At 38.7% G+C, this 25,649-nt stretch overlaps 2 protein-coding genes across 2 annotated transcripts in view; one reads left to right on the forward strand and one right to left on the reverse strand.

Moving 5' to 3' along the window:
• Positions 1-4,881: 4,881 nt before the first annotated feature.
• Positions 4,882-14,637, forward strand: dnase1 (deoxyribonuclease I). Its single transcript, XM_020526993.2, is given in 9 exon segments — positions 4,882-5,025; positions 8,795-8,883; positions 10,589-10,672; positions 10,784-10,899; positions 11,973-12,085; positions 12,181-12,307; positions 12,310-12,337; positions 13,758-13,854; positions 14,584-14,637. Coding segments are annotated over 9 exon segments (846 nt in total). The 5' UTR covers positions 4,882-4,887.
• Positions 11,745-25,649, reverse strand: part of eci1 (enoyl-CoA delta isomerase 1) — a 43,071-nt gene continuing 29,166 nt past the window's right edge. The window contains exons 7-8 of the mRNA XM_048609540.1: positions 24,220-24,431; positions 11,745-12,080 (exon numbers count right to left, since the gene is read on the reverse strand). Coding sequence (XP_048465497.1) covers positions 24,265-24,431 — 167 coding nt within the window. The 3' untranslated portion in view covers positions 11,745-12,080; positions 24,220-24,264. The remainder of the gene's footprint in view (positions 12,081-24,219; positions 24,432-25,649) is intronic.

Here is a 25,649-nt window from a genome sequence, read left to right on the forward strand (position 1 = left end):
TTCTCTAACATACTTACAGATGCATTTTCATTATCTTGCAAAAAATATCTTAGTATTATTTCAATATGTGACATTAATAGCAACCTCTTTAGAGAGAGGTATGGTTTAAGGTATGTGATTTGTATATGTATTAATATCATTTATTTTAGGTTTTAGATTTTAATGATTAACGTATCAGTATTGCTGAGCCCATGACTTTTTTTTTAAACCAGTATGGGAGAGATAATTCCTCAAGTGATACGATGAAGTTGCTTGCACTGAGAGAGTTTTAGAAATGGTTGTTTTTGTTTTAAAGTTGGAACAATAGAAGCAGCCTGAATAGGTGAAGTCAAACTCCCACAGAACCAGGATTTTTGGATTTAGCTTTCTGCAGTTTCTGGAGTCTTAAAGCTGGATGTGGAAGCTCTTATTCCTCTGTTACAGATGGAAGCTGGGCTTCTCTTCCTGCTACTGGAATTGCATATGAGACAATCTATTTTATTGAATTTGCCATTGCCAAGGGTGTGTTTATGTATTGCCATTTTTGGAATAGTCAATTAGTAGTAGTTAATATATATATTATTTTGTTAAACATTTCGATAGAGTTACAGCTAAGCTAATTCTTTTATTTTTATTTTGTCCGTATTTTAACAGTAGTATAAAAATAAAGTGTGTTTTGCATAAGAAGAAACCCAAGGCCTCACAAGCTGTTTACTTCACTGGCTTTGAGCAGACCGCTCGACATCTCTATCTCAACCCTTCTTCATAGAGAAAAATCAGGACAAAATACACCTCTTAAAGCCAAAGTATTGTCACAACATACACAGCTAATGACGACCATCTGTTATTTGCCATATGAGTGTACTTGGCATCCAATGTGAACAACAGGATCAGTCAGAACAACATTGTCCAGGTGATCATCCTTCTTAAACAATTGTTCCACTGCTTAGATTGCTCGACAGAGTACTGCTGTACAGTCCAGAGGGTCTCTCGGTTTGTGGCATTCTCTACTATCTCACCATAATGAGTGCAAACCTTACTTCCTGGGAACCAGAGGCCACATCAAAAGGAAGTCAAGGAGGATCAAAGGACACAGTGAGATGCATCTTGAATCACATGAAACAGGACAGGTTGTTGGCGAGAGTTTTATGAAGGTTCACATCCAGGGAGACAATTTCTTCAGACTAGCATGACCCACTATTTCCTACTAGCACAGCCAGCTGTGACACTTATCATTCTTGGCCCCTACCCAAGACTAAAAGTCATAAAGTGAAACTTTCACACAAAATCTTACTTCAAGCACACATCCAATTATACACACTAAAATGAGCTATTTACCCTTGTGCATGGAGATGGTTGCAGATGGCCTTGCTAAAAGCATTGAGTAGTTCATGGGCTTGACTTTAGATTGCACCAATTCCACATGGGTAGCAGCAGCCTGGACTGGCTGTCTAAGAGGCAACAGAGAGGGCATCAATGGAGTGATAGGAATACCAATGCTGTCATCTTGAGAATGGACAGCAGATTTGTTCCCTATAGAGCCACTGTCATGTGCACAGGGCAAGACCTCAACAATCCTAGGAATCTGTTGAAGCACAGATTGCTAGACTGAAATGGAAGCTTACTAGCCTGTCTGGGAGCTGATCCTCATGAATGATGACAGTAGTCTGTGTCTGTACAGCAGAAAGCTCAGCTTGATACTAAGGAAGAATCTCATGACCACACTACATGACCTAGACATTGTGAGGCTACTGTCTGTGCTGCTGTGAAAGCAGTGATTTTAGCTACTAGATAATGTATCTAAGGTTTTGGAGTAGATAATGTATCAGCACTGAGTTTAAGTGCTGACAAGGAGTTGGCCAACCCTTACAATGGAAAAAGGGAGCCCCAAGCTCTGCCCAAAGCCTAGTGCCATAATGGAACCATACTGCTTGACAGTGAGAGGAGGCTGTCAGTTATGCCAACACACTGAACATCTTGTGCATTTTCATCAGTGATCTTGTGCACGTTGCCTCCATCAACATCTGCAGTGCCCTACAGCAGAATTCACCTGTAATCTCATCTTCTGGCAATTTGGCACATGAGCTACCCATCCCCTCGTCTGGTTGAAGTCTTGTTATAAAGTGGAGGTTGACCCTCCTCTGAAAACTAAAAGCAAAACACCCAAAGAGGAGCACTTCACCCTATAATCTGTAAAAGGGGTGTGAAAGGTGGTGTAACCTGCCTCTCAGCAACTTCTAGTGGTTAAATAAAATAAATCCCTGACACTCACTTTACAGTCAACAAGTAACAATTTGTTTATCTAACTCTAACAGTGAATAAATTAACTAAACTATTAACAAGCTGAATAAACCCCCTTCTAACTATTCCTGAATAAAACAAGATTCTAATGGTATGCTGTTCCAATATATATAAGTCCCACACATATAAAAGAATTTAGTCTCTCAAAATTACAGCCAGATTACACGTCTTCTGGAATACTCTGTGCCTTCTCCATTGAATGTTCTGCCAGGAATCCCTTCCCCGTCAAATGTTTTGTCAGGAACGCTTTCTCTATGAATTCTACAGTCAGGAATGCTTTCTCTGTGAATTCTTCTGTCAGGAATCTTAGCTAGGTGCCGTGGTACTGTTGTGAATAGGTGGTGCTTTCTCTCAGAGCTGAGAGCAGTTATCTCTAGCAGATGGCACTTCGTTCCTCTGTCTTTGCCCAACTGCCCCCATCTTTTATACCCTTGATGACATATCAATTTCTTACAACAGGATTGGTCCTATGTTGTCAAAACTATCAGACTTAAATTTAATTGGCTTTTGTTATCTGAGTGCATGGTTCAAATTGATTGGCTAAATTCAAAACTGTTGTCTTGGTATCAGAACAAAATTGCTGCTTGACCTGCTAACTGTAAGGCCTTTTGATACAAATGTTTCAATTTAGGTGCTCTCTGTGCACCTGCAAACCCACAGGCTGCTGCCCACATCATCGTTTTTGAATCTCTAAGCATAGGAAAAGAACATAATCTTTTAAAGGGACCATGCACTCCTCTGCACCACCCCCCCCGCCACATCCCCCCACTCCGCCCTCCCCCACCCCCCGCCCCGGCATATTACAAACACCAAGTTCTAACTTTCTGCCTCCCAATCCACAAGTACTCTACCCAACTTTGCAACAAGCCTACACATATATGGTGCCTCATTTCATGAGGACCTGAGTCTAGAATACATGATAAAGTTCATACAGTAACAGCATCCGATCTGGTGGCTGGCATCATGAGATCAAATACTAGAGCCTCCTCCCACTGCCAAGGGTTTTCTATTCCTCTTAGCTGTGTTGGGACTGTCCAGGCAGCAGTGCTGATGTATCTGAAAGCATAAAAGCAGGATGGAGCAGTAGGAAAAGGAGGTTGTGGTGTGGTGTTTGTGGGGAAGCAAAACAGCCTTGGTCATACTGTTTAAGATTTCACTTTATGCTAGCTCTTGGGATGAGGATGAGGAGAGAATTGGGAAGGGTCATAAGCCAGTACTAACTGTACGGTGGCCTTGGATACCACAGACTGTCTTACTATCAGTCCCTTGATTCTAGAGACTTCCTGAAGAAGGCTCAGGAAATGATTTTGTGCCAAGCTCCACCACATCTCTTGATTTCTAAGATTTGGTGGCAACCACGTCCAACAAGAGAGGGATCAGAATGTCCTTGCTTGTATTGTACACCTTCAGCTGAAATGCCTGCTATAGGTAAATAACTGGAGACGTGGAGGTTTTTGCACAGTGAGGGGTAGATGTGGAACTGACAACACTAGAATAGTATGAAGGTGAGGTGGCATATCTGAAGTTTAAATATGAGTACATGTGCCAGTAGTTCTGCACTGTGAAGTTAATGTTATTGTAGGTCGGGGCTGTTATTTCACTGTACTTAGCCATACGTGCAACATTACTAAACATCTTGCTGCATTGCAACAGGTGGACTTCAAACCAGACTTCAGGTATTCTGACAAAGGATCACTGGACTTGAAATGTTAGCCTTTCTTTTTCTCTATAGATGCTGTCAGACTTGATGAGCTTCTCCAGCACCTTCTGCTTTTATTTCAGGTACTCACTTAACTTGTCATGTGCGCTCACTCTCTTTGGTGGCTCCTGCATGAGGTCTTCTGGTCTTCCTTTGAAACATGGACTCTGTCCTGTGCACCAACTGAGTTGCTAGTACATCTTGTGCACTTTCAATAAACCTTAGAATCTTCTCCTTGATGTCGGGTGTCATTTTTCTCGATCTTTTTTACTTCAAAATTATTTTCTGTCAATCTTCTGTTCAGTTCTACAGCTTTTCTTTAAGAGGGATTGTCTGCTTTTAAGAGCTGAATGCTAACTGTATCACATGCTACCTTTTTGCACTGTTATGTTTCCTATTGGGTGGTCAGGCCACTGGCAGTACACCAGACACTTGGTCCCACACTACAAGAAGAGTAATGAGGTTTCAGTACAAAACTTACCTGATGCCCATCTCCAGTGGAACCAGCATGGGCAGGTTGCAAATTATGAGTTGCTTCCATAAACCAGACTAAGCAATTTGTAGCCTATAGTATTTGCATTATGATTGGGTTTGGACACATATGTTAAATTTACACACTTATCAGATTTTGCTTTTTACTTACAGTCTAATTTTCCAAAATTTCCAAAACAGGGGTTGCTATTTTATGAGGTTTCCAAATGCGTACTGGGACATTTGAAGGACAACGGTCATAATAAAAGTTAGCATAATTGTTCCATTGCAAGCAAATTGTTAGTACCACAAGGACCAGGAGCTACAGTCAGGTACTATGAATTATTTTGAATACTTTACAACTACATTAGCATAGCAATGGACATTGTGTTGTGTTGACTCTAATATACAAATTTCTCCTCTGCAGTTTGCCAGCTATGAATCAGTTAATCACAGTCTTAATCCTGGCCTATGCACTGAATACAGTCAACTCAATTAAAATTTCTGCTTTCAACATTAAAGCCTTTGGAGACAGCAAAATGTCAAATGCCACCATCGCTAACATCATTGTTAATGTAAGTATCACAGTAAAAAATTAAATGTAGGTATCATTCAAAATTTAGAGCACAGTCAAAATGACTGAACCAGAATCAATAACTACTGAAACTGTTTATCAGGTTAGGGAGCAGCTGTGGAGACAGGAACAGTTAATATTGTCACAACCAGATCAGAAGGGGTGAATCAATCATTCTCGATCAGCCAATAGTAGAACCTTTCCAGTTTCAGGTCACAAACCCAGCTCTTTGCGCTGCCATAAGAATTTTCCTGAAATACAACTGATTTGTGTGTTCTTATGTCTGAGTTCATTATCTCCAAACTGGATAATTGCAGGTGATGTTTTTCATCTCAAATATGTGAAACATATCATACAGGTGTAAATCCCAACAGGCAATACAGGTTCCTTTATGTCTGACTAGATTCAGTCTCTTTTGATGAAAATATTGTTTCAGTTCTGACTGATTGTTGTTTTTTGATGGTTTCATGAAAATCAGCTCAATCTGTGGTCAGGTGATTCCATTTCAAACAATTGTTTTTCCTTTCTAAAACCATTTCAGTTCATGAAAGTCCCAGGTATTAATACCAAATGATGGAAGTCAAAAATTGATAATCCATATTTTATCAAAATCATGACAATGTTTCAATTTGATGATCTTTTGTCAACATCGGGTACCACTGAAATCCTGCAAAGAAGATTCACCATCTGAACTAGTGGTAATTTTCAAAGATAATTGGTGAAAAAGTAAAAATGGCCTTCACAAAATCATTTCCCTTTTCATGCTAAACATTTCTATTTTCCTCTTTAATTCTCAACTCTCTGTAAAGCTTAAATATGTAAAAGATTTGAATATCTTTTCTTTAGCCAGAAAGCTTTATCTGGTGACATGCAGTCATTTCCAGACAAAATACAAGATAAAGTTTGCTGTCCAAGATCCTTCTTCTTTATGTTCAACATCTTAATCACAACCATTTGAATCTTTCTCTATTTTATTGGTAGTATTTTGATCGGTGCCAATCGATATCTTATTCTATTGCTTCTTCCAAGGTCGAAATATACTGTTTTACATGTTCATCACATTCAACTTAAAATCCCCACATACAGTTCAAACTTCGTTTCAATGTCTTTTAAAACCATAATATTCTTTGCTCCACTCATGTTAACTTCTTCTCACATGCTTCACACTTGTAAAAGTAAAGCCTGGCTTCACTTTTTCCTGAGTTACTTTATCTTCTTTTAACTATGGTGGTGTCATATATTACAGGCCTTGAGAATTAACTTCAATTTCTAAATAAAACAATCACCTGAAATCTCACAATAAATTTTTATATTTTGTGAATGTTGCTTATTGTTGCTATTGGGCATTTGATTTGCACTTCTGATTTTGGGAGTTGTTCTAGTCTCACTACGATGTTCTTATTTGACTGTTTGATGCTTATTTCCCTTAAGAACTTTTTGCAGCAATTAACTTTGTGTGATGGGCTTTGGAGATATTTACTTCCAAGTTTAGATCTATTTCTAATCTGTTATTTATTAGCACACTATTATTATGTGATTACACCTACAGCGATCTTGTAAAAAATACAGCACAACATAGATCCCAAAAGTGTGGAAGCAGACCCATTCAGCCCATCAAGTCCAAACTGACCCTCTGACCAGTATCGCACTCAGACCCACCCTCCCTACCCTAGTCCTGTAACCCTTCATTTACCGTGGCCAAACCACCTCACCTGCACATCTTTGATCTGTGGGAGGAAACCAGAGCATCAAGAGGAAACCTATGCAGACAGGGGGAGAATGTGCAATAAGTAACTTAGTGGCAAATTATATTATCCCTCAAGCACTTTATGCATAAATATAGCTCTAATTACCGGCATAAATCCAATTTTCACTATTGAGTCAGAAAAGATCCAAACTCCACAAACCCAACTTGGGAGAAGGTCTGCTGGGGCTGCAGGATTTTCTTCTGGTTGGAGGGAGGTGAACAGCTGGAATCTGGCCCTTTGACCCCAAAGATAGTGCAAAAGCAGCTACAAGGGTTTCAAGGGCTGGCTTAAAGGCCCACCGCAGTGTTCCTGGATTTCACCCCAGATGTAACAAAAATCAAAAAGAGCCCCTCACATCCCCTTACTTTCCCCATACTCTCCATTTTGATTAGTAATGCATTTCAAAATTGACATTTGTGGTTTAAAATGAAATTAACTATAAACATGAGGAACGCATTAAGCACAAACCATCCATATCTTTAAAATTGTAACATATTTGTAAAGATGTTGGCTATGAGCAACAAGTTAGCAGATACTGGTATAAAATTAATGCGATACATGTGTAACTGCAGATTAGCAGGGTACTTTTACTCAGACTGTTGGAAACATATAGCTGCTTGCCAACAGATGTAGTTAAAGCTAATTCTTAAAATAAAGTTTAATAAGTAAACAAAAAATGGACTGAAGGTTACATATCTGTAAACACAGATGATAAAGTTCCTAATTAAAACCAGGTGGTTGTTTTCTGTTTTTAGATATTATTAGGTGAGTCTCACCATTTTTGTACTTTAATAATTTGTTCTAAATGACTTTTTAGCTTTACTAGCAGAATCATAGTCAGTGATGGTCTGTCTACAACAGCGCTCGTGCCATACTTCCTAAATATTTCACAGTAATGTAACTAGTCGAGCCATGGTCATGGGAATGAAGCCTGGACAACGGGAGACAATAGCAAATTAAGAATGGAAAAAAACATGTATTTTCCAATTCACTAACACTGCTATTCCCAGCAGCTGGGAATTTAATGGCCTTGAGCTCCAATTCAGGGTTTAGAAGTTATAATCAAAGGGGACTCCTATTCCTCTGAATTCAAAATCCCTCAATTATGGATAATTTAACTTTTCTCATGGAAGAAATCTGAATTATTAATAGATTGTGAACCACAATCCAACCTACAAATAGCAAATATATTATCTGCTGATGCACTTTGTAGTAAAAAAATAAATAGTTGTGTTAATTTCTTGGTCTGTTCAGATTTTCTTCATACTTATTTAATGAAGTAAGATGAAAGGTAAAGTTGAGCAACAGGTTTGAACTTTTCACCGTATTACTTGATTTTAAAAATACCTTGGCTAACTTGCTGCTTCAGCAGTGCAATACATTACAGAATTGTTCGGGGAATGTTTGCATTTGTACTCAGCTGGAGATTATACACCCTGGCATCTGCTATCCACCAACAGCAACATTCAGCCAATTAAAGTTAACTATATTAGGAAAATCCATTTTGTACAGATTGTCTGTTAGATATTAAATTATCTTTGAATCAATTCAATTCAGCAGATGAGTTCATTCTTTCCTGATCATTTCAATTCACCCATAGGAATCTGCCTCATCTTTCTTTGTAAGTTAGGAATGACATCTTAAATAGCAACACCGTTATAGAAACCTGTTTTCTGTCATTGAAGAGGAAAAGTTAGGAGCACAGAAAGACAAAGTGCAAGTTTCAGCTTATTGCTGGCTTATCTATCATTTCATTCTCTCAGCCCTGCAATTAGAAAATAAGAACACACATTTTGCCTTTTGTACTGAGAAAAACATGGAGTAATTTTGCAGAACTTTCTAGAAGGTGATAAAATGCGCCAACAAAGTATAATCATTTCAATGAAGATTGATTCCCCTTTTAGTTTAGGAAAAAAAGTGCAAGAAACAGGTTTCATTTCTAAATATATGGCTGAGTCATGAATACAATTCTTCTTGCGCGATGCCAAATGAATTAAATTTCTACATTTTATTTCTTTGTAGCTTGTTCGAAGGTACGACACTATCCTAATACAAGAAGTCCGTGATGCTGACTTGAATGCTGTCAGGACCTTAATGAACAAACTCAATAGGTATAGTCATCTAGTACTTTGATACACTAACTCCCTCACCTTCATATCTGATGTACTCACACATTTCCTCAGAAGAAATCTTGACTCTTTCATTCTTGTGAATCACTGCCCCATCTTCAAACTCCCTTTCCCGTCCAGAGCTCTAGAAAGTGTTGTTTCCTCCCAAATTTGTGGCTCATCTTTCCTGGAATTTAATGTTTTCATCTATTCAATCACGTGTCCACAATGGTATTAAAACAATGCTTATCAAGCTTACAAACATTATCCTACATAACTGCAGCAAAGCTAAATTACCCTTCACTATCCTTCTTTACCTGTATGCAGACTTTGTCAAGTTTGATCAAAACACTTCCCTCCAATGCCCCTCCTCTGTTGTCCCGTTGGATGAGACTGCAATCTGTCAGTTCCATTCTCATTTATCCTGTCATTGGCAGAGAATCAACTCCAATAGTTCCTCTTGCCACATATTTATTCTGGTCCTCCAAAGATCTGCTCTGACCACTTATTTATTATCTCCATGCTGCCTTGCTAACATCAAAAACATTTCTGAAGAAGGGTCTAGGCCCGAAACATCAGCCTTCCTGCTCCTCTGATGCTGCTTGGCCTGCTGGGTTCATCCAGCTCTACACCTTGTTATAGCAAAAACACCAAGCCAGTTAACACATTTAGACTGAAGACATCCACTTTTACCTCACTGTCACCTCTATCGACCTATTCATTGCCTCTAAAGGCATTCAAGAGGGACTCATACAATTATTTGAATAGAAATAGCATGCAGTGATATGGAGAAAAGGCAGGAAAATGGCACTAGGAAATAGTGCCATAACCCTAACCCTAACACTATCGCAGGTGCAGGTACGATGAGCTGACTGGCTTCTTTATGCACTGTAATAATTCTGTAACTCATTGGACTGTTTGTTCAACATCCAGTGCCAGATCAGCCAACTTTTTTCAGGCATTGTAAAGGCTGAAGCCACTGGTCTATAGTCTGTGCCTCACACTTCTTTCCTTAATCGCTTACTCTATCCTTCTCCTTGGCAAGTATCTGAGACTGAATCCTGTTATGGGTTGTCAGAGCTGTTACAGATATTTTCTACCCCAACCTGTGCAGAGACGTGATTACACACCTGTGGAGCAGCAACCTGTGCAGAGATGTTATGACACACTTCTAGAGTAGGTGGGACTTGAATCCAAGTCACTTGACTCAGAAGTAGGAACATTAGCACTGTACCACAAGAGCGGTTTGGAGCTGTTATCTTAATTTTTACTTCTAACCAACCTGTTGAGAGATGCTATTTCACATCTCTGAAGCAGGGAGGACTTGAACCCCGGCCATCAGAGCCATTACACTGAAAAAGAAGGCAGTTGATTCACCTGCCAACACATGCAAGTTGTGGCGACTCCATGATAATACTAATCAGCAAACTAATGTTTTCCAAAAGAAATGTGATGATTTCATTCACTTTGCCACTTTTTGATTCCTTATTATTTGATTTAATAATTTAACCATCACATTTACTGGTCATATACATGGGAACCATCCATTACAGGTTTGATTTCTTTTGAAGTTTGCTTTTTGAATAGTACCTGTTGAATTAATCACAACGAACTCCGGTGATGTAACTTAATTAATCTACACTTGTGTAAGATCTTTCTAACTTTAAGCTTTCTCTGCATGTAATTTAACTTCTTGATACTTCTCCAGTTCCTCTAAACAAACCTACTCGTACACTGTCAGTGATCCACTCGGACGCAGTACCTATAAAGAAAGATATCTCTTTGTGTACAGGTACAGTCATGACTATGTTTAACCAGAAAGTTATTTTGGAAAGTTGTTTTCATTGAAATACAAACATTTCTTCACATGCCTACGTAATGACAACTGTTCTCATTTGAACAGAAATTCAGTAGTGTCTGTAGTCAACAGTTATCTCTACAATGATGGTTCTGAGAAGACTGGTCATGACATTTTCAGTCGGGAACCATTTCTTGTGAAATTTTCTTCACGCTATTCAGGTAAAGTATTTCAGTACTGCAGCACAAAGTTAGGGAAAGTAAGTTCTCCTCTGTAGAATGTTTTGGTAGCTGCAAACCTTATATCTAGTATGGTTGGAGAGACAGGCCAAGAGTTTTCACTTTAGGCACTTTGGCAATCCAAGTACAAAGTACTGTCAAAATTGTGTTTGCTTTCACAGCGATTTTGTTATTTATGGCTCCATTCTAATTTTTACATTGCTGAAGGTAAAATCTGTCACAGATCAGTGCAATCAGGCAACATTTTAGAACTTCTAAAAAATTTCCTTGAATAGTTAGTATTAAATTTATGAATTTATTTAACACAGTTATTAAATTAGTGTTGATACATAAATCTTTAGTCAATGTCTCCTTCACTTTCTTTGGGAAACTGAATTTAAACATATTCATTTTGAAAATGAGGTTTAAAAGTAATCCCGGATCATATGCTAGTTTCATTGTATCCAGTGGTCAATTTCTCAGTTTTTTTCATAACATTAAGCTTTTAGTTAGAGCCTCCTGAACCCATAAAAGTAGTTTAATTTTAAGAGCATCTGCAAAGCACATGAAGTGGGTGCAACAACTGAAAATCATGAGGATTAATTTGATCTGGGAGCATAGACAGTTTTGCATGCAGGCCCATTTAACTACATGAATTAAAAACAAACTAATGCAAAAGATTGCATGAACATCTTTTGTACTAGGCACAATTGGCATTCAAATTTATCCACCTTTCAAGCTGGTTTAGTCAATTTCTGGTGAACTGTGCTAAGAAAAGTACAACCTTGCAGAAACTGCAGGGCATGTTGTCTGCGGAACACCAGTCTGAATAATCCCAGTAAACGAGATGGGGTAAAGATTATTTTATTTTTCAAAATGTTACTTCAAATTATACATTCAGAAGTTTATTTTAAACACAGGGAATCTGATTAATTATTTCCTTTATTGTGATTCCTGTCAAAACTTCAAAGAAAATGGTGATATTTTCTTTCAACTGCAAAGTGAAGATGATTAAATGTTCTGTCTTACATGTACTTTATTTATGTTTCCCCTCTGTATCCTTTTTCTTTCTTCAGACATTCCTGACTTCATTATCATGCCACAGCACACATCACCTCCATCAGCAGTAGAGGAAATAGATGCCCTGTACGATGTCTTTCTTGATGCCAGGACAAGGTTGGGAACTGACGTAAGCAACAAAACATGGAGATATCAACGACAGAAGATTTACTGTTTTAATTGTCAAGCATTTAAATAATGTATCTTCACTTATGGCCTAAACAGAACATGCTGATCATGGGTGATCTAAATGCAGATTTTTCTTATGTTAAACCAACTGACTGGGCTCATATTCGCCTACGCAAGGACAGCCAGTTCCAATGGCTTATTCCGGATTCTGCAGATACTACTTCGCCATCACTACAAACTGTGCTTATGACAGGTAAAAGATAATTCTTACAATAATATTTTGTTACATCACTAGTTATACAATATACCATGACAATGGAATTATTATCTTGCACATCCTGTCATCCAAAGCATTTTCTTCCTCATTCACTGTTATTTTCAATGATTTAGTACGATGTGCTTATGATGCTATCTAAAATTTAGCATTGTTAAACATGAAGGTTAGTATATCACCAAAGATTATTAAAACACAGTCACTGTAAGTTCATTAATTCTCAAGACTGGAGCAGAAACATAGAAAATAGGAGGAGTAGGCCATTCAGCTCTCTGAGCCTCCTCAGCCATTCAATATGATCATAGCTGATCATGCAACTCCATACTCCGTTCCCGCTTTCTCTTCACACTCTTCGATCCCTTTAGCCCCAGGAGCCACACCTAGCTCCTTCTTGAAAACAGTGAATGTTTTGTCCTCAACAGCTTTCTATGGCCTAGAATACTGATTCCCTTCAATTCCTCCCTCTCATGAGACTCCATGTTCCTAATATTTTTGGAAGGTGATTTGTATCCTCCTTTGTGAAGACAGAACCAAAGAATGTGTTTGTTTAGTCTGCCAGCACTTTGTTCTCCATTATAACTTCCTCTGTTTCTGACTGTAAGGGACCTACATTTATCTTCACTAATCTTTTCTCAGACAACAGGCAAGCAGAAAAATTGAAACAGCTGAATTTCTCTCTCTATTCCATCAATCTCCTATTTTAATCCTGCTGGCTTTGACCACAGAGGAAGACACCAAGGGACTCGAGCAGCCTCATGTACATTTACCATTCAAGGTTCTATGACATCAACTGATCTATATCTTCTGCCCCTCTGCATTGCAGCATGTAATGGAACACAAATAACACTTTCTGTAATAGATAAAAATTGGTGGTTCTTGTTGATATTATATTGTAAGAGTATTGCATTTATGTACAGAACTCTTCCTTCAGTAACTATCTCCATCCTAATCATCTAAACTGATGGTGTATTGTTGACACCTTTTGACGCATCACAGATTTGGTTGCTGGCTTCTCTTCAGAAAATTTAACAATTTTATTATTCCTACGAGATTTTAGCAGGTATTTTATTGATATGTTCTTGAACTGTTGCTGTTTCATCTTGTATGCTGACCTCTGCTCATACGTCTTTTCCTACAATTTCCACATAGACCTTTAAAAGTACTTAATTGGTTGTCAAGCACTTTGGGGTGTCCTGAGGTTGTAAAAGGTACTGCATTAAAAAAAAGAAATTTCTTACAAGCACTTAACACTTCAAAGGTTGCTTCAAGTGAAGTTCCCGGGAAAAAAATGCAGCACAAGCCAAATTAGAACTCTCCGCAATGACAGACCAGGTCTATGAAGTACATTTTGTGACATTCATTTCCATTATGTCATGAATATATTTCGTCTCCTTTCCAGAATCATAGCTGTTGGCTCAGATATGAAAAACGCTGTAATTGATGGATCAGTTGGTATTTATAATTTCACTAAAGTTTTCAGTCTCAACACTAAAATGGTAAGTTTAGATATACAAACATGTACTATAAGTATCAGTTATGGCAGTCTGTAGAACTTTACAGAATAGGTTCTATTGTGGTATCTGTCAAATTCACAGCAATGGTTCAGAACAAATTTGATGTATTCATGAAATCAAAATCACCTGGAAATGCTCAGTATGCTGATTTTCCTCATGTGATTTCACATTTAGTGAAATGGTTCTAAAAGATTGCTTGTATAGAGGAACTTTGCTTATTGGGATATTTGTAAACATATGATTACCCATTTACCAAATTACATAATTAAGACAAAGCATCAGACATTGCTTTCAACATATATCTGCACCTGATAACATAGCCTCTCTGTTAACCATGATCTAACCATTATCTAATGCCTTGAGAGATCTGGTTACAGTACATCAAACGCTCCTTCAGTCTGACTAATGTTAACTTCCAACTTTGACTGTGATTTGACCTCAAACACTCTGTCAAGCAAGCTTCATCAATCGTCATCTAAGTTATTAAATGAAAATGTCTGACGGTGCAGTTAACTGTTCTATCTCAGAATAAAGGACCATTTATTTCTGATAAATTTGCCTTCCTTGAAAAGGCAGTACCAATTAGCCAGAGTAATATTAAAATCTACACTTCTACACACCCAACTTCCCAATAGGAGAAGCCAGGGTGGATGTAATCAACTAAGAGAGAGCAGAGGCTGAAATCACAATTTGCCGTTTTTATTTTTACAGACACTCACAGTTAGTGACCATTATCCAGTGGAAGTAAGTCTTGGTACTGCTTAAAGAAGTAATTAACAGTGCAAGTTCGTGACCGAAGCAAAATCAACCTTAGTTAGCACGATGTTTTATAACAAATACATCATCAAAATATATATCTCAATTTAAGCTAGTGATTCCAGTCTAATTTACAATTCAGTCATAATTATTTAAAATGGTGTTGCCATTTTTATAACTTCTACCATCAATTATTTGTATTAGGTGATGTTATTTTCTATCCATGCCTCTATCACTCTTTAGATCATTTTCTCCCCCTAGGGATCTTCATAAATTTTAAGTAACCTCAGTTGGAATTGTGATTTACATCTTTATTATATCCGATTGTCCAAATATACTACCATGAAATAGATTTTTTTAAACAACATATTTAATGTCAGATTTTTGTGATGTAATTTTTATTTCTCATTGTTAATTACTAGTTTATGATTTTAATGAAAAGCAATGTACCCTCACTGAATTTATAAATACACAATAAAAGTTTAATTTAACTGAAATTAATGCATTGTTGCTTGACATTTGGCAGTAAAATCCTTCTAGAAATTGCAGATTATGGAAAGTCATTGCCACATCCACATTTTGAATAGAATTTTCCCAAAATTAGAAATGCTGTTAGAGTACTGCTTAAGTGAAAAACACAATGCCTTTTTAAGCCTACGTTTGAAGACCTTTCAGTTTATCTCATCATAAATGTTAGTCCATTCACTTAATATCCTGAAATGTTCTGTAAGAATTCTTCGACCTTACCAGGTGAATGAACAATAACCCAAAAATATTCATCCATCTCTGTTTCACTGATAATCAAACCAATTTCCAATTATGATAGAGAATAGAGCTAGGGCACACAGTTTAAAAAATAAGGTGTTTTGCACGTAATACAGAGACGATTTTATTCCTGCGATTTTGGAATCTTTAGAATTCTCTTGCGCAGAGAGGAGGCAGGATCATTTGAGTATTTTTAAGACCAAGGTAGCAAAATTCTTGATTAACAAGGCAGTCAAAGCTTACTGGCAGTAGGCAGGAGCATACAGATAGGAGTACAATCAGATCAGCCATGTTAGTGAATGTCTGAGCAGGCTCCGGGGTTGAATGGCCTATTCTCGCTTTTAATTTGTGACGTCAACACAGCAGTACATAATCCATTGTATTCTCGATTTACTCTCAGTCATTAAAATACGCATCATTACAGCCTTTGATCTTACTCTCCATAGGGTATTATTCATGTCACAAAAAATTTCACTTGTGTAGTATCAACTGTTATTATGGGCAATGTGTTTAGACAGATGTTTAGACAGATATTCTGAAGAAAACATTTATTTAATATCTGAAGTTCCTTGATCACTTAAAGTCTGTGTCCTTTAATTTTGGACACATCAATTCAAAAGGCATGCTTACCTGTATATGATCAAGACCTGGACTATGTTATTTTCTGCATAAATCTAAATAAATTTAGACCTCCAAGTTTGCGTCAATTGATATCCTTCATTTACAGAATCAACCACATTGCCCAATTCTGTTCCCCTCAATACCTTCTGGAGTACAGTTATCAAAACTATATAATATTCTCAATGTGGTCCCTCCAGTAACTTTTGCAAGGCAAGAAGCCTCAAAAGCCATTGAGACATTTCAATTATTTATACAGCTTGGTCAGTAGACTGCAACTGTGAAGAAAGAGATGTACCAAAAAGTGGGTGCTTAAAAACTTTTCTATTTAGACAGCAAGTGCCTGGGATCTAGAAAGCACTGCTGAAGAGTATAGCTAATGCAGATTTAATCATAACTTTTAAAGGGAATTAGATAATTGTATAAACAGAAAACATGCAGACCTCAGAGGAAAAGGCAGGGGATTAGGTGAGCTACTCATGCACAGACCCAGTGCACGCATGACAGACCGAATGGGTTCCTTCTGTGCTGTAATCATGTTATGATTATATGTATTCTCCATCTGGTCCATCATGCCTGCACCGATTGAGCTTTCACTTAGTGCCATTGTCTTGTCTCCTTGCTGTAACCCTGCAATTTGTTTCTTTTCAACTAACATCCAATTTTCTCTTGAATGCTTCAATTGAACCTACCTTCACCACACACTCAGGCACTGTATTCCAGACTTTACATACTCATTGCCTTAGGAAATTCTTTCTATTGCTTTGGTTTTGTCAATTACTTTAAATCTGTATCCTACTTTTCTCCATCGTTTTACAATTGGGAATGGTTTCTCCAAACCTACACTGTCAAGGTCCTTCAGGTTTTGAATATTTCTATCAAATCTCCACTCAAATTTCTCGTCTCCAAGAAAAGAATCCTAACTTCTCTAATTTGTTTATCCCTGGAATCATTCTTGCGACTCTTTTCTGCATTCTTTTAATGCCTTCACAACCTTCTTAAAGTGCAATGCCCAGAATTGGATGCAATGCTACAGCTGATATTTCAACATGGTTTCATCAGTGTTAATTCAACAGGTCTTCTTGTCAGAAAAACTCAAAATTTAAGAATATCTCTTGATCTGCAAACATCCCTCACCAGAAATTAAACTTTATTCAGTTGAACATTTGCTCCATTAGCATATCTCATTAAATATAAATGCAACACAGTAACAGAATAACACTAATAATAATTCCATGTGCTTTGCTACCTAACGTGTATCTAGTTCCATGATATTTGATATCTATTAAAAACTTCCAGAACTTTATCAATTGTCTTCTGGACGTTTAATACAATCATTGACTGGAATGCCTTATGCACGAAGAACAAAGAACAATACAGACTAGGAACATGCCCTTTGGCCCTCCAAGCCTGCACCAACACATTTTGCCCTTCCATATTCCTGTCTTCACTTACAGGATCCATATTCCTCTACTCTCTTCCTATTCATGTATTAATTCAGGGGCTTCCTGAATGCTGCTACTGTGTCTGCTTCCACCACATCTTCTGGCAGCGCGTTCCAGGCACTCACCGCCCTTTGTGTGAAAAACGTGCCTTGCACATCTCTTTTAACACCTCACACCTTGAACCTGTGTCCTTTAGTAATTGACCTCTCCACCCTGGGAAAAAGCCTCATACTTTCCACTCTATCCATGCCAGTCACAATCTTATAAATTTCTATCAGGTCGCCCCTCAACCTTCTCTGTTCCACTGAAAACCAAACTCAGTCTTTCCAACCTTTCTTCACAGCTAAAATCCCCCTTAGCAGGCAACATTCTGGTAAACCCTTTCTGTACCCTCTCCAAAACATCCACATCCTTCTGGTAGTGTGGTGACCAGAACTGTATGAAATATTCCAAGTGTGGCGTAACTAAAGTTCTATAAAGCTGAAGTATAACTTGCCTATCCTTATACTCAATGCCCCTTCCAATGAAGACATACATGCCACAGACCTTTTTTACTACCTTATCTACCTGCACTGCCACCTTCAGTGATGTGTGGACCTGCACACTGATCCCTCTGCATATCAATACCCCTAAGGGTTCTACCATTCACTGTATAATTTCCACCTGTACTTGACCTTCCAAAATGCATCACCTCACATTTGTCTGGATTAAACTCCATCTGCTATTTTTCTGCCCATGTCTCCAACTGATCTACATCCTGCTGTATCCTCTGACAATTCTCCTCACTATCTGCAACTCCACCAAACTTTGTATCATCCGCAAACCTGCTAATTAGACCAGTTTTGTTTTCCTCCAAATCATTTATGTAGATCATGAACAGCAGAGGTCCCAGCACTGACCCCTGTTGGACACCACTAGTCACAGCCCTCCATCCTGAAAAGCATTCCACTGCTACCCTCTATCTCCTATGACTAAACCAGTTCTGGTTCCAACTTGTCAGCTCACCGCTGATACCATGTGATTTCACCTTCTATACCAGTCTGCCATGAGGGACCTTGTCAAAGATTTTACTGAAGTCCATGTAGACAACATTAATCACTTTTCCCTCAATCACCTTTGTCACTTCCTCAAAAAAAATTGTTCAAGTTAGTGAGACATGACCTCCCCCGCACAAAACGATGCTGTTTATCACTAATCAGTCCATTTGCTTTTAAATGCTTATAGATCTTATCCCTGAGAATCTTTTCCAATATTTCCCTATCACTGAGGTGAGCCTCACAGGCAAGTAACTTCCTGGATTATTCCTGTTACCCTTTTTAAACAATGAACAACATTGGCTATTCTCCAGTCCTCTGGGACCTCACCTATGGGTAAAGAGGATACAAAGATGTCGGTCAATGCTCCAGCAACTTGTTCTCTTGCATACCTCAATATTCTGAGATAGATCCCATCAGGCCCCAGGGACTTATCAATCTTAATATTTTTTAAGATGCATAACACCTCTTCCTTTCTAGTTAACAACTTGGCTTAGAAATTCGACACTCACTTCTCAGAGATCATCCTCCATCAATTCCTTCTCTTTGGTGAATATCGATACAAGGTATTCATTTAAGAACTCAACTTCCTCTTCTGGCTCCGCACATACATATCCTCCTTTGTCCTCGAGTGGGCCCACCTCTTCCCTCTTTACATATGTATAAAAAGCCTCGGGATTCTCCTTAATCCTGTTTGCTAACGACTTTTCATGACCCCTTTTAACTCCTACCCTTATGTATTTCAGGGCTTTGTCAGTTCCCATCCTCCTAGACCTTACGTATGCTTCCTTTCTCTTTCTGACCAAGGTCATAACATTCCTGATCATCCAAGGTTCACATAACTTGCCGCACCTATCCTTCATTCTTGCAGGAATGTGCCGCCCCTGTACTATTATCAACTGCTATTTGAAATACTGCCACATGGCCAATGCAGATTTACCCTCAAACAGCTGCCTGTAATCAATACTCTCCAGTTCCTGCCTGATATTGTTATAGTTCGCCTTCCCCCAGTTTAACACCTTCCCCTGAGGACTGCTATTATCCCTATCCATGAGTATCTTAAAACTCACTCATCTCAATCCACATGGACAAGGAGAACCATGACTTCAACTGGGACAACACCAAGATCCAGGGACAGGCTAGGCAGAGACAAGCATGAGAATTCCTGGAAGCATGGCAGTCCACAAAGCATGCTATTAATAAACACATTGAACTCCATATACATTCCATTACGAAGGAAAACCGGAAGTGAGGCAAACCACCTCAACGGACCCCAGAGTTTAAAAACCAGGTGGGAAAACACACCGACGCTTCATCAGAGGCTGCACTGAGGATGTTACCAAGCATGGGAACGAAACGTCTGCAAAACAACAAACCAGCTCAGCAAGCCAACCAACCTCAACACCCACAACCCAAGTTACAGATCTACTCCAAAACCTTATCTTAAAACTCACGGTATTATGGTCACTAGTCTCAAAACACTCCCCCACTGAAACTTCACTCACTTGGTTGAGCTCATTTCCCAAAACTAGGTCCAGTATAACCGCTTCCCTGGTTGGGCCGATTACATATTGTGTCAACAAACTCTCCTGAATGGTCCTTACAATTCTGCCCCATCCAAGCCCCTAGCATGAAGTCAGTCCCAGTCAAATGGGGCAGGGTGGGAGGAGTAGTTAAAATCACCCACCACAACAACCATGCTGTTTTTACATCTTTCTAAAATCTGTCTACATATTCTCTCCTCTATCCCCTGCTGACTGTTGGGAGGCCTGCAGCATACCCCAGCATTGTGATGTAACCTTTCCTATTCCAGCGTTCTACCTATGCTGCATTGCTGCACAAGTCCTCTGATGTATTCTCCCTCAGTATGGCTGTGAGAAACTCCTTCACCAGTAATGCAACTCCCCCACTCCTTTTACATCTTTTTCTATCACACCTGAAACGTCTAAATCCTGGGACACTCAGCTGCCAGTCCTGTCCCTCTTTCAGCCAAGTCTCCATAATCACGAAAATGTCATAGTTGCAAGTACTAACCAATGCTCTGAGTTCATCTCCCTTGCCAATTATACTTCTTGCATTGAAACACATGCATTTCAGAACACTTCCCCCTGCACTCTTGAACAGCATTTCCCTGCCTGTTCTTAATCATGTCTGCCCTGGTTTCCACCTCTCCCTCAATTTCTGCATCTACTGCCCTACTCCTCTGGTTCCAATCCCCCTGCCACACTAGTTTAAACCCTCTCCAACCAGTCTATCAAGTGCCGTCTCCCCCCCCTCCCCAACAATATCAGTCCCAGTCCTGCCCAGGTGTAACCTGTCCAGTTTGTACAGGTCCCACCTCCTCCAGAGCTGGTCCTAATGCCCCACGAATCTGAAACACTTACCCTCACACCATCTTTTCAGTCATGTGTTCATTCTATATATCCTGCTGTTTCTACTCCGACTAACTCATGGCACTGGTAGTAATCCTGAGATAACTACCTTTGAGGCTTACATTTCAATTTTCTTCTTCGTTCTCTATTTTCTGCTTTTAGGGCCTCATCCCTTTTTATCAAACCCATGTCATTAATACCAACATGCACCCTCACCCTCCACAATGTTTTCCAACTTCCAGGACCCTAGCACCAGGGAGGCAACATAGCAACCTGTACCCTCGTTTGCAGCCACAGAAACACCTATCCATTCCCCTTATGATTGAATCCCCTATAACTGGAGCATTTCTATGCCTGTTTCTTCCTCCCTCTGCAGCACAGCCAACCACGGTGCCATGAATTTGGATGTTGCTGTTATCCCGAGAAGCCGTTCCCGTCAACAGAATCCAAAACAGTATCTCTGTTTTGCAGGGAACAGCCACAGGAGATTCCTGCACTGCTTGCTTAGCCTTCCTGCTCTGCCTGGTGGTCACCCATTCCCTTCCTGCCTGTGGAGTCTGAATCTGTAGTGTGACCACCTCTCTTTATGTGCTATCCATGATACTCTCCGCCATGTGAATGTTCCATAGTGTCCCCAGACTCTGCTCCAACTCAAACTCTGGTTTCTAGGAGCTGCAGCTGGAGACACTTCTTGCACACATGCAGGTCGTGGGCACTGGAAATTTGCCTGGCTTCCTACATTGAGGAGGAGCAGATTATGATTTGGAGCTCTCCTGCCATATCTCAACCCTTTAACTTAATTAATCCTTACAATGTCATATGCTTTATTTTTGCTTCTGATGCTCTCCACTCCAATAACAATTTCTCAAAACTTACTTGTTACTCACCAACAAGCTTCCATAAACTGCTTAGGCTCGTGCTCCTTTACTCGCTCGAACACTTGCTGCCAACCATCCTCTCTCGACGTTGTGTTTCTTTTCCTCTGAACCTTGCCTTTCCTTTTTGTTTGATTACAGGGAGGGAGGGAAGGATGGAAATACTACAGTAATGTAATGCTTGGGGCTAACTGTTCACTACAGCAGGTTCTTCCATGATACTCTTCACAGCCATGCTGACTACGAAGTCCACTCCCAGAATGCAAACAAGCAATGTCTCAGCACCAGCCAATAATTTCAAATCAGAGAGACATGAGAGTTTGTAAACACTGGCTAGCATCAAGATTGTCTTTGTGATTCCAGATGAGCATTGAAATAGCAACTTGCATTTAGGAACATTAAGCTTCCAAATCTGTGACCACTCCTGCCTAAAAGGATAAGGGCAGCATCAGAGAAGGGGCAGCATCATCTGCTATTTCCCCTCCAAGCCACACACTATCGTGACTTGGAACTATGTCGCTATTTCTTTACTGCCATAGGGTCAAATTCCTAGAACTACTTTCCTAACAACCACCTTCTCAACGACATTTAGGGATGGGCCATAAATGCTGACATAGGCAGCAATGCTTATAGCCATTCAACGAATGAAAGTAAAACATCCCACCAGTCCTTCTTTTAAGATTTATCAAAGAGAATTTGGTATCAAGCCATATAAAGAGACTTCGGATAAGTGACCAAAAACCTTATCAACGAATAGAATTTAGGGTCTACTGAAGGAAGCGAGGTAGAGAGATCTTGGAGAGGGAATTTCAGAGCTTTGGACCTAAGCAACTGGAGGCATGTCTACCAATGGTGGAGAAATCAAAACACCCCCCAGGAGAAGTGCAACAACACATATTTGAAGCATCTCAGATATCTCAAGGGGTTGTGGGACTGAAGGAGATTACAGAGGTAGGGAGTGATAAGGTCATGAAGGAATTTGAAGACAAGGATGAACATTTTAAAATTGAAGCATTGGCTACCAGAATGGCAATGTTGCTGAGCATTAATAAGTGAAGTGAATCATCTGAACATTAAACCTTTCTGGATCAACCTTCAAGAAAATCCAAGTTCATCTACAACTACTCCCAGCCAGTTTTAACTCCAGCACAGCAGATTGCCACTAAAGCCTAATGCTTCAAACTTGCATAGTTGTTTATCAGATTATATCCTTTAGTTAGCTATTGTGGTCTTCATGGTTGCATGTTTCTTAAGTGGATATATTTTTGTTCCACGTTGCTTGTAATTTCAATACCGCCTCTTGTTTTCTATTACTGCTTTTGAATTAATATTCCTTAAAGCATGTTACTTTTTGATCGTAATGCACAATCACATTAGGACTCAAACTCCCTGCCTCATTACTATTTAACCCAGACTAATACTGTATTTACTTCTCACATTGTCTGTAATAGCCAGCATTGACTCACTCTCCAAAAGATTTGAACTTTTACCTCATTTTTCTCATTGTCCCTAACTTATCTATGATTACAATATCCTGAAGCATCTATTTCTTTTTAAATAGTTCATTGACCAACATAGCTAGAGCTATTTAATTAATTCCATGGCTGATTAAATAACTCCAGAACAGTGTATCTTCTGTTTTGCTCACCAGCCCCTCCCTGCCGCCATTCAGCATCTTGTTCTCATAACCTATAATTCTATGCGAAACTCTCCACTTCCCTGGCCTTTTAATAAGGCTCTTATTAAAAAAGCATCGCTTGACCAAGGGTTGGTCACATCTCCCTAATCATGTCTCAGTATTCACTTTTTCCGTATGTCCTTGTAAATTAATTTCAGATCTTTAGACATTAAAACAGTACAAAACTAAATGAAAGCAATTGCTGTGTATCATTTTGTCATGTTATTCCTTCAACTATTTCTGCTATCACATTTTTTGAACTGTTGTTATATCTTCTCAAGAATCCCCCCCACTTCATTCATGAATTTTCAAATACAATATTGGTATGAAATGTTCAATTCATAGCATAATTTATACTGTAAAAACATTTGAATGTAGTCCTAGCTCACCGTAATTTGTTCTTTGTAAGCAATTCATTTGAAAGATGCTTGTTAAAGAACTCCATAAAACAGAAATGTAAACAACATTTAGGTCTGCAACAAAAATAACTTGATGAACACCTCAGTATAGGAATCTCATGATCTAAATTAAATTAAATCAGTAAAGGACACATTTGGAGATTACTTTAAGAAATGCACCGAAACAATTTCTTATCCCAGATTAAATTGCACAATCAACTCTGCCAAGATATTGGCAGCAGAATTACACATCTTCAAGTTTAATATTACAAAGAGTTAGGATATAAATGGATACATTTACAAAGTCAATTTAGAACACTATAAACAATGTTCAATACTCTATGTTAATAATATTCAACTGAAAGAGAAATTGTACAAAAATCGTAGAAATTATTATCCATCATACCATGTAAACAAATATGTTGGGATTCCTTTTTAAGAGCACATTTACTCAGCTTTTTCTTTGTTTTAGCATCTCCAAGTACAGTTGGAGAGACTTCTGAATGGAATCTTTACTGATGAAATTAACAAAATTTTGAATATCCGATTCCCTGTTGGTCAGAAGTCGATCAATAGTTGGTTTTCTCATCATGGATTTGGTAATTTGCCGAGCATGATCTGTGAAGTAAATGATAAAGAAGGCATGGTAACGGCACTTGAAGACAAAACTTAACTGTGATAAACGTGCATAATATGCTATAATTATTTAGGAATTTGAATTTTGAAGTACAGGAAAAATAGACATGTGGTTTCAGTTCTGTGAATGTAACGTATTTTTATAAAAAAGAAAAGTTATTTGGAAATGTGAATGAAATGCACGATTTCCAAGAAATCATATGACTTGGGTAAAATGCCGAGCAAGAAGTTAATTGATGGAATGTGTACAACGCTGAGTTTTATGATACATGGAAAAAGCAAATCATGAGGAGCCACTAGTAAATTGAAAAGAACAGCTTTATATTAGAATGGTGGATTAGTTTGAAGAAGAACAAGAAAGAAATCTTTAGACCATCCAGAATGGAAATTGAGTACTCAAAGGGTATTGCCAGGAAAAGAGCTGAATCTCTCTTTATTTTGACTTAAGATCTTTCTAAACCACTTTATAAAGTTTATTTGTATGAAGAAATAAACTGGTGTTCTATGTTAAAGAAGATTGTAAATCTAGTGTGAATATGTTCAGTAACTAACTATCATGGTAACCAAACTGTAAAAATAAAACTTATGATCTATCAAGCTAGGTTTTCGTCTGGAATCTGCTTTGTCCAGCGGAGCCATCAATTAGGATCATAACACTATAAATGTTATTACTTCCACTTCAGTAAAAATTGGGAATTGAAGCCTAGAGATTTGCAATTTCAGCTTGCTATAGAACATAGAACATAGAACATAGAACATTACAGTGCAGTACAGGCCCTTCGGCCCTCGATGTTGCGCCGACCTGTGAAACCAATCTGAAGCCCATCTAACCTAAACTATTCCATTATCATCCATATGTTTATCCAATGACCATTTAAACGCCCTTAAAGTTGGCAAGTCTACTATTTTTGCAGGCAGGGCATTCCACGCCCTTACTACTCTCTGAGTAAAGAACCTACCTCTGACATCTGTCCTATGTCTATCACCCCTCAATTTAAAGCTTTGTCCCCTCGTGCTAGCCATCACCATCCGAGGAAAAAGGCTCCAACTGTCCACCCTATCTAATCCTCTGATCATCTTGTATGTCTCTATCAAGTCACCTCTTAACCTTCTTCTCTCTAACGAAAACAGCCTCAAGACCCTCAGCCTTTCCTCATAAGACCTTCCCTCCATACCAGGCAACATCCTGGTAAATCTCCT

This window comes from Rhincodon typus, chromosome 21 (genome assembly GCF_021869965.1).
Source record: "Rhincodon typus isolate 14 chromosome 21, sRhiTyp1.1, whole genome shotgun sequence".
NCBI lineage: Eukaryota > Metazoa > Chordata > Chondrichthyes > Orectolobiformes > Rhincodontidae > Rhincodon > Rhincodon typus.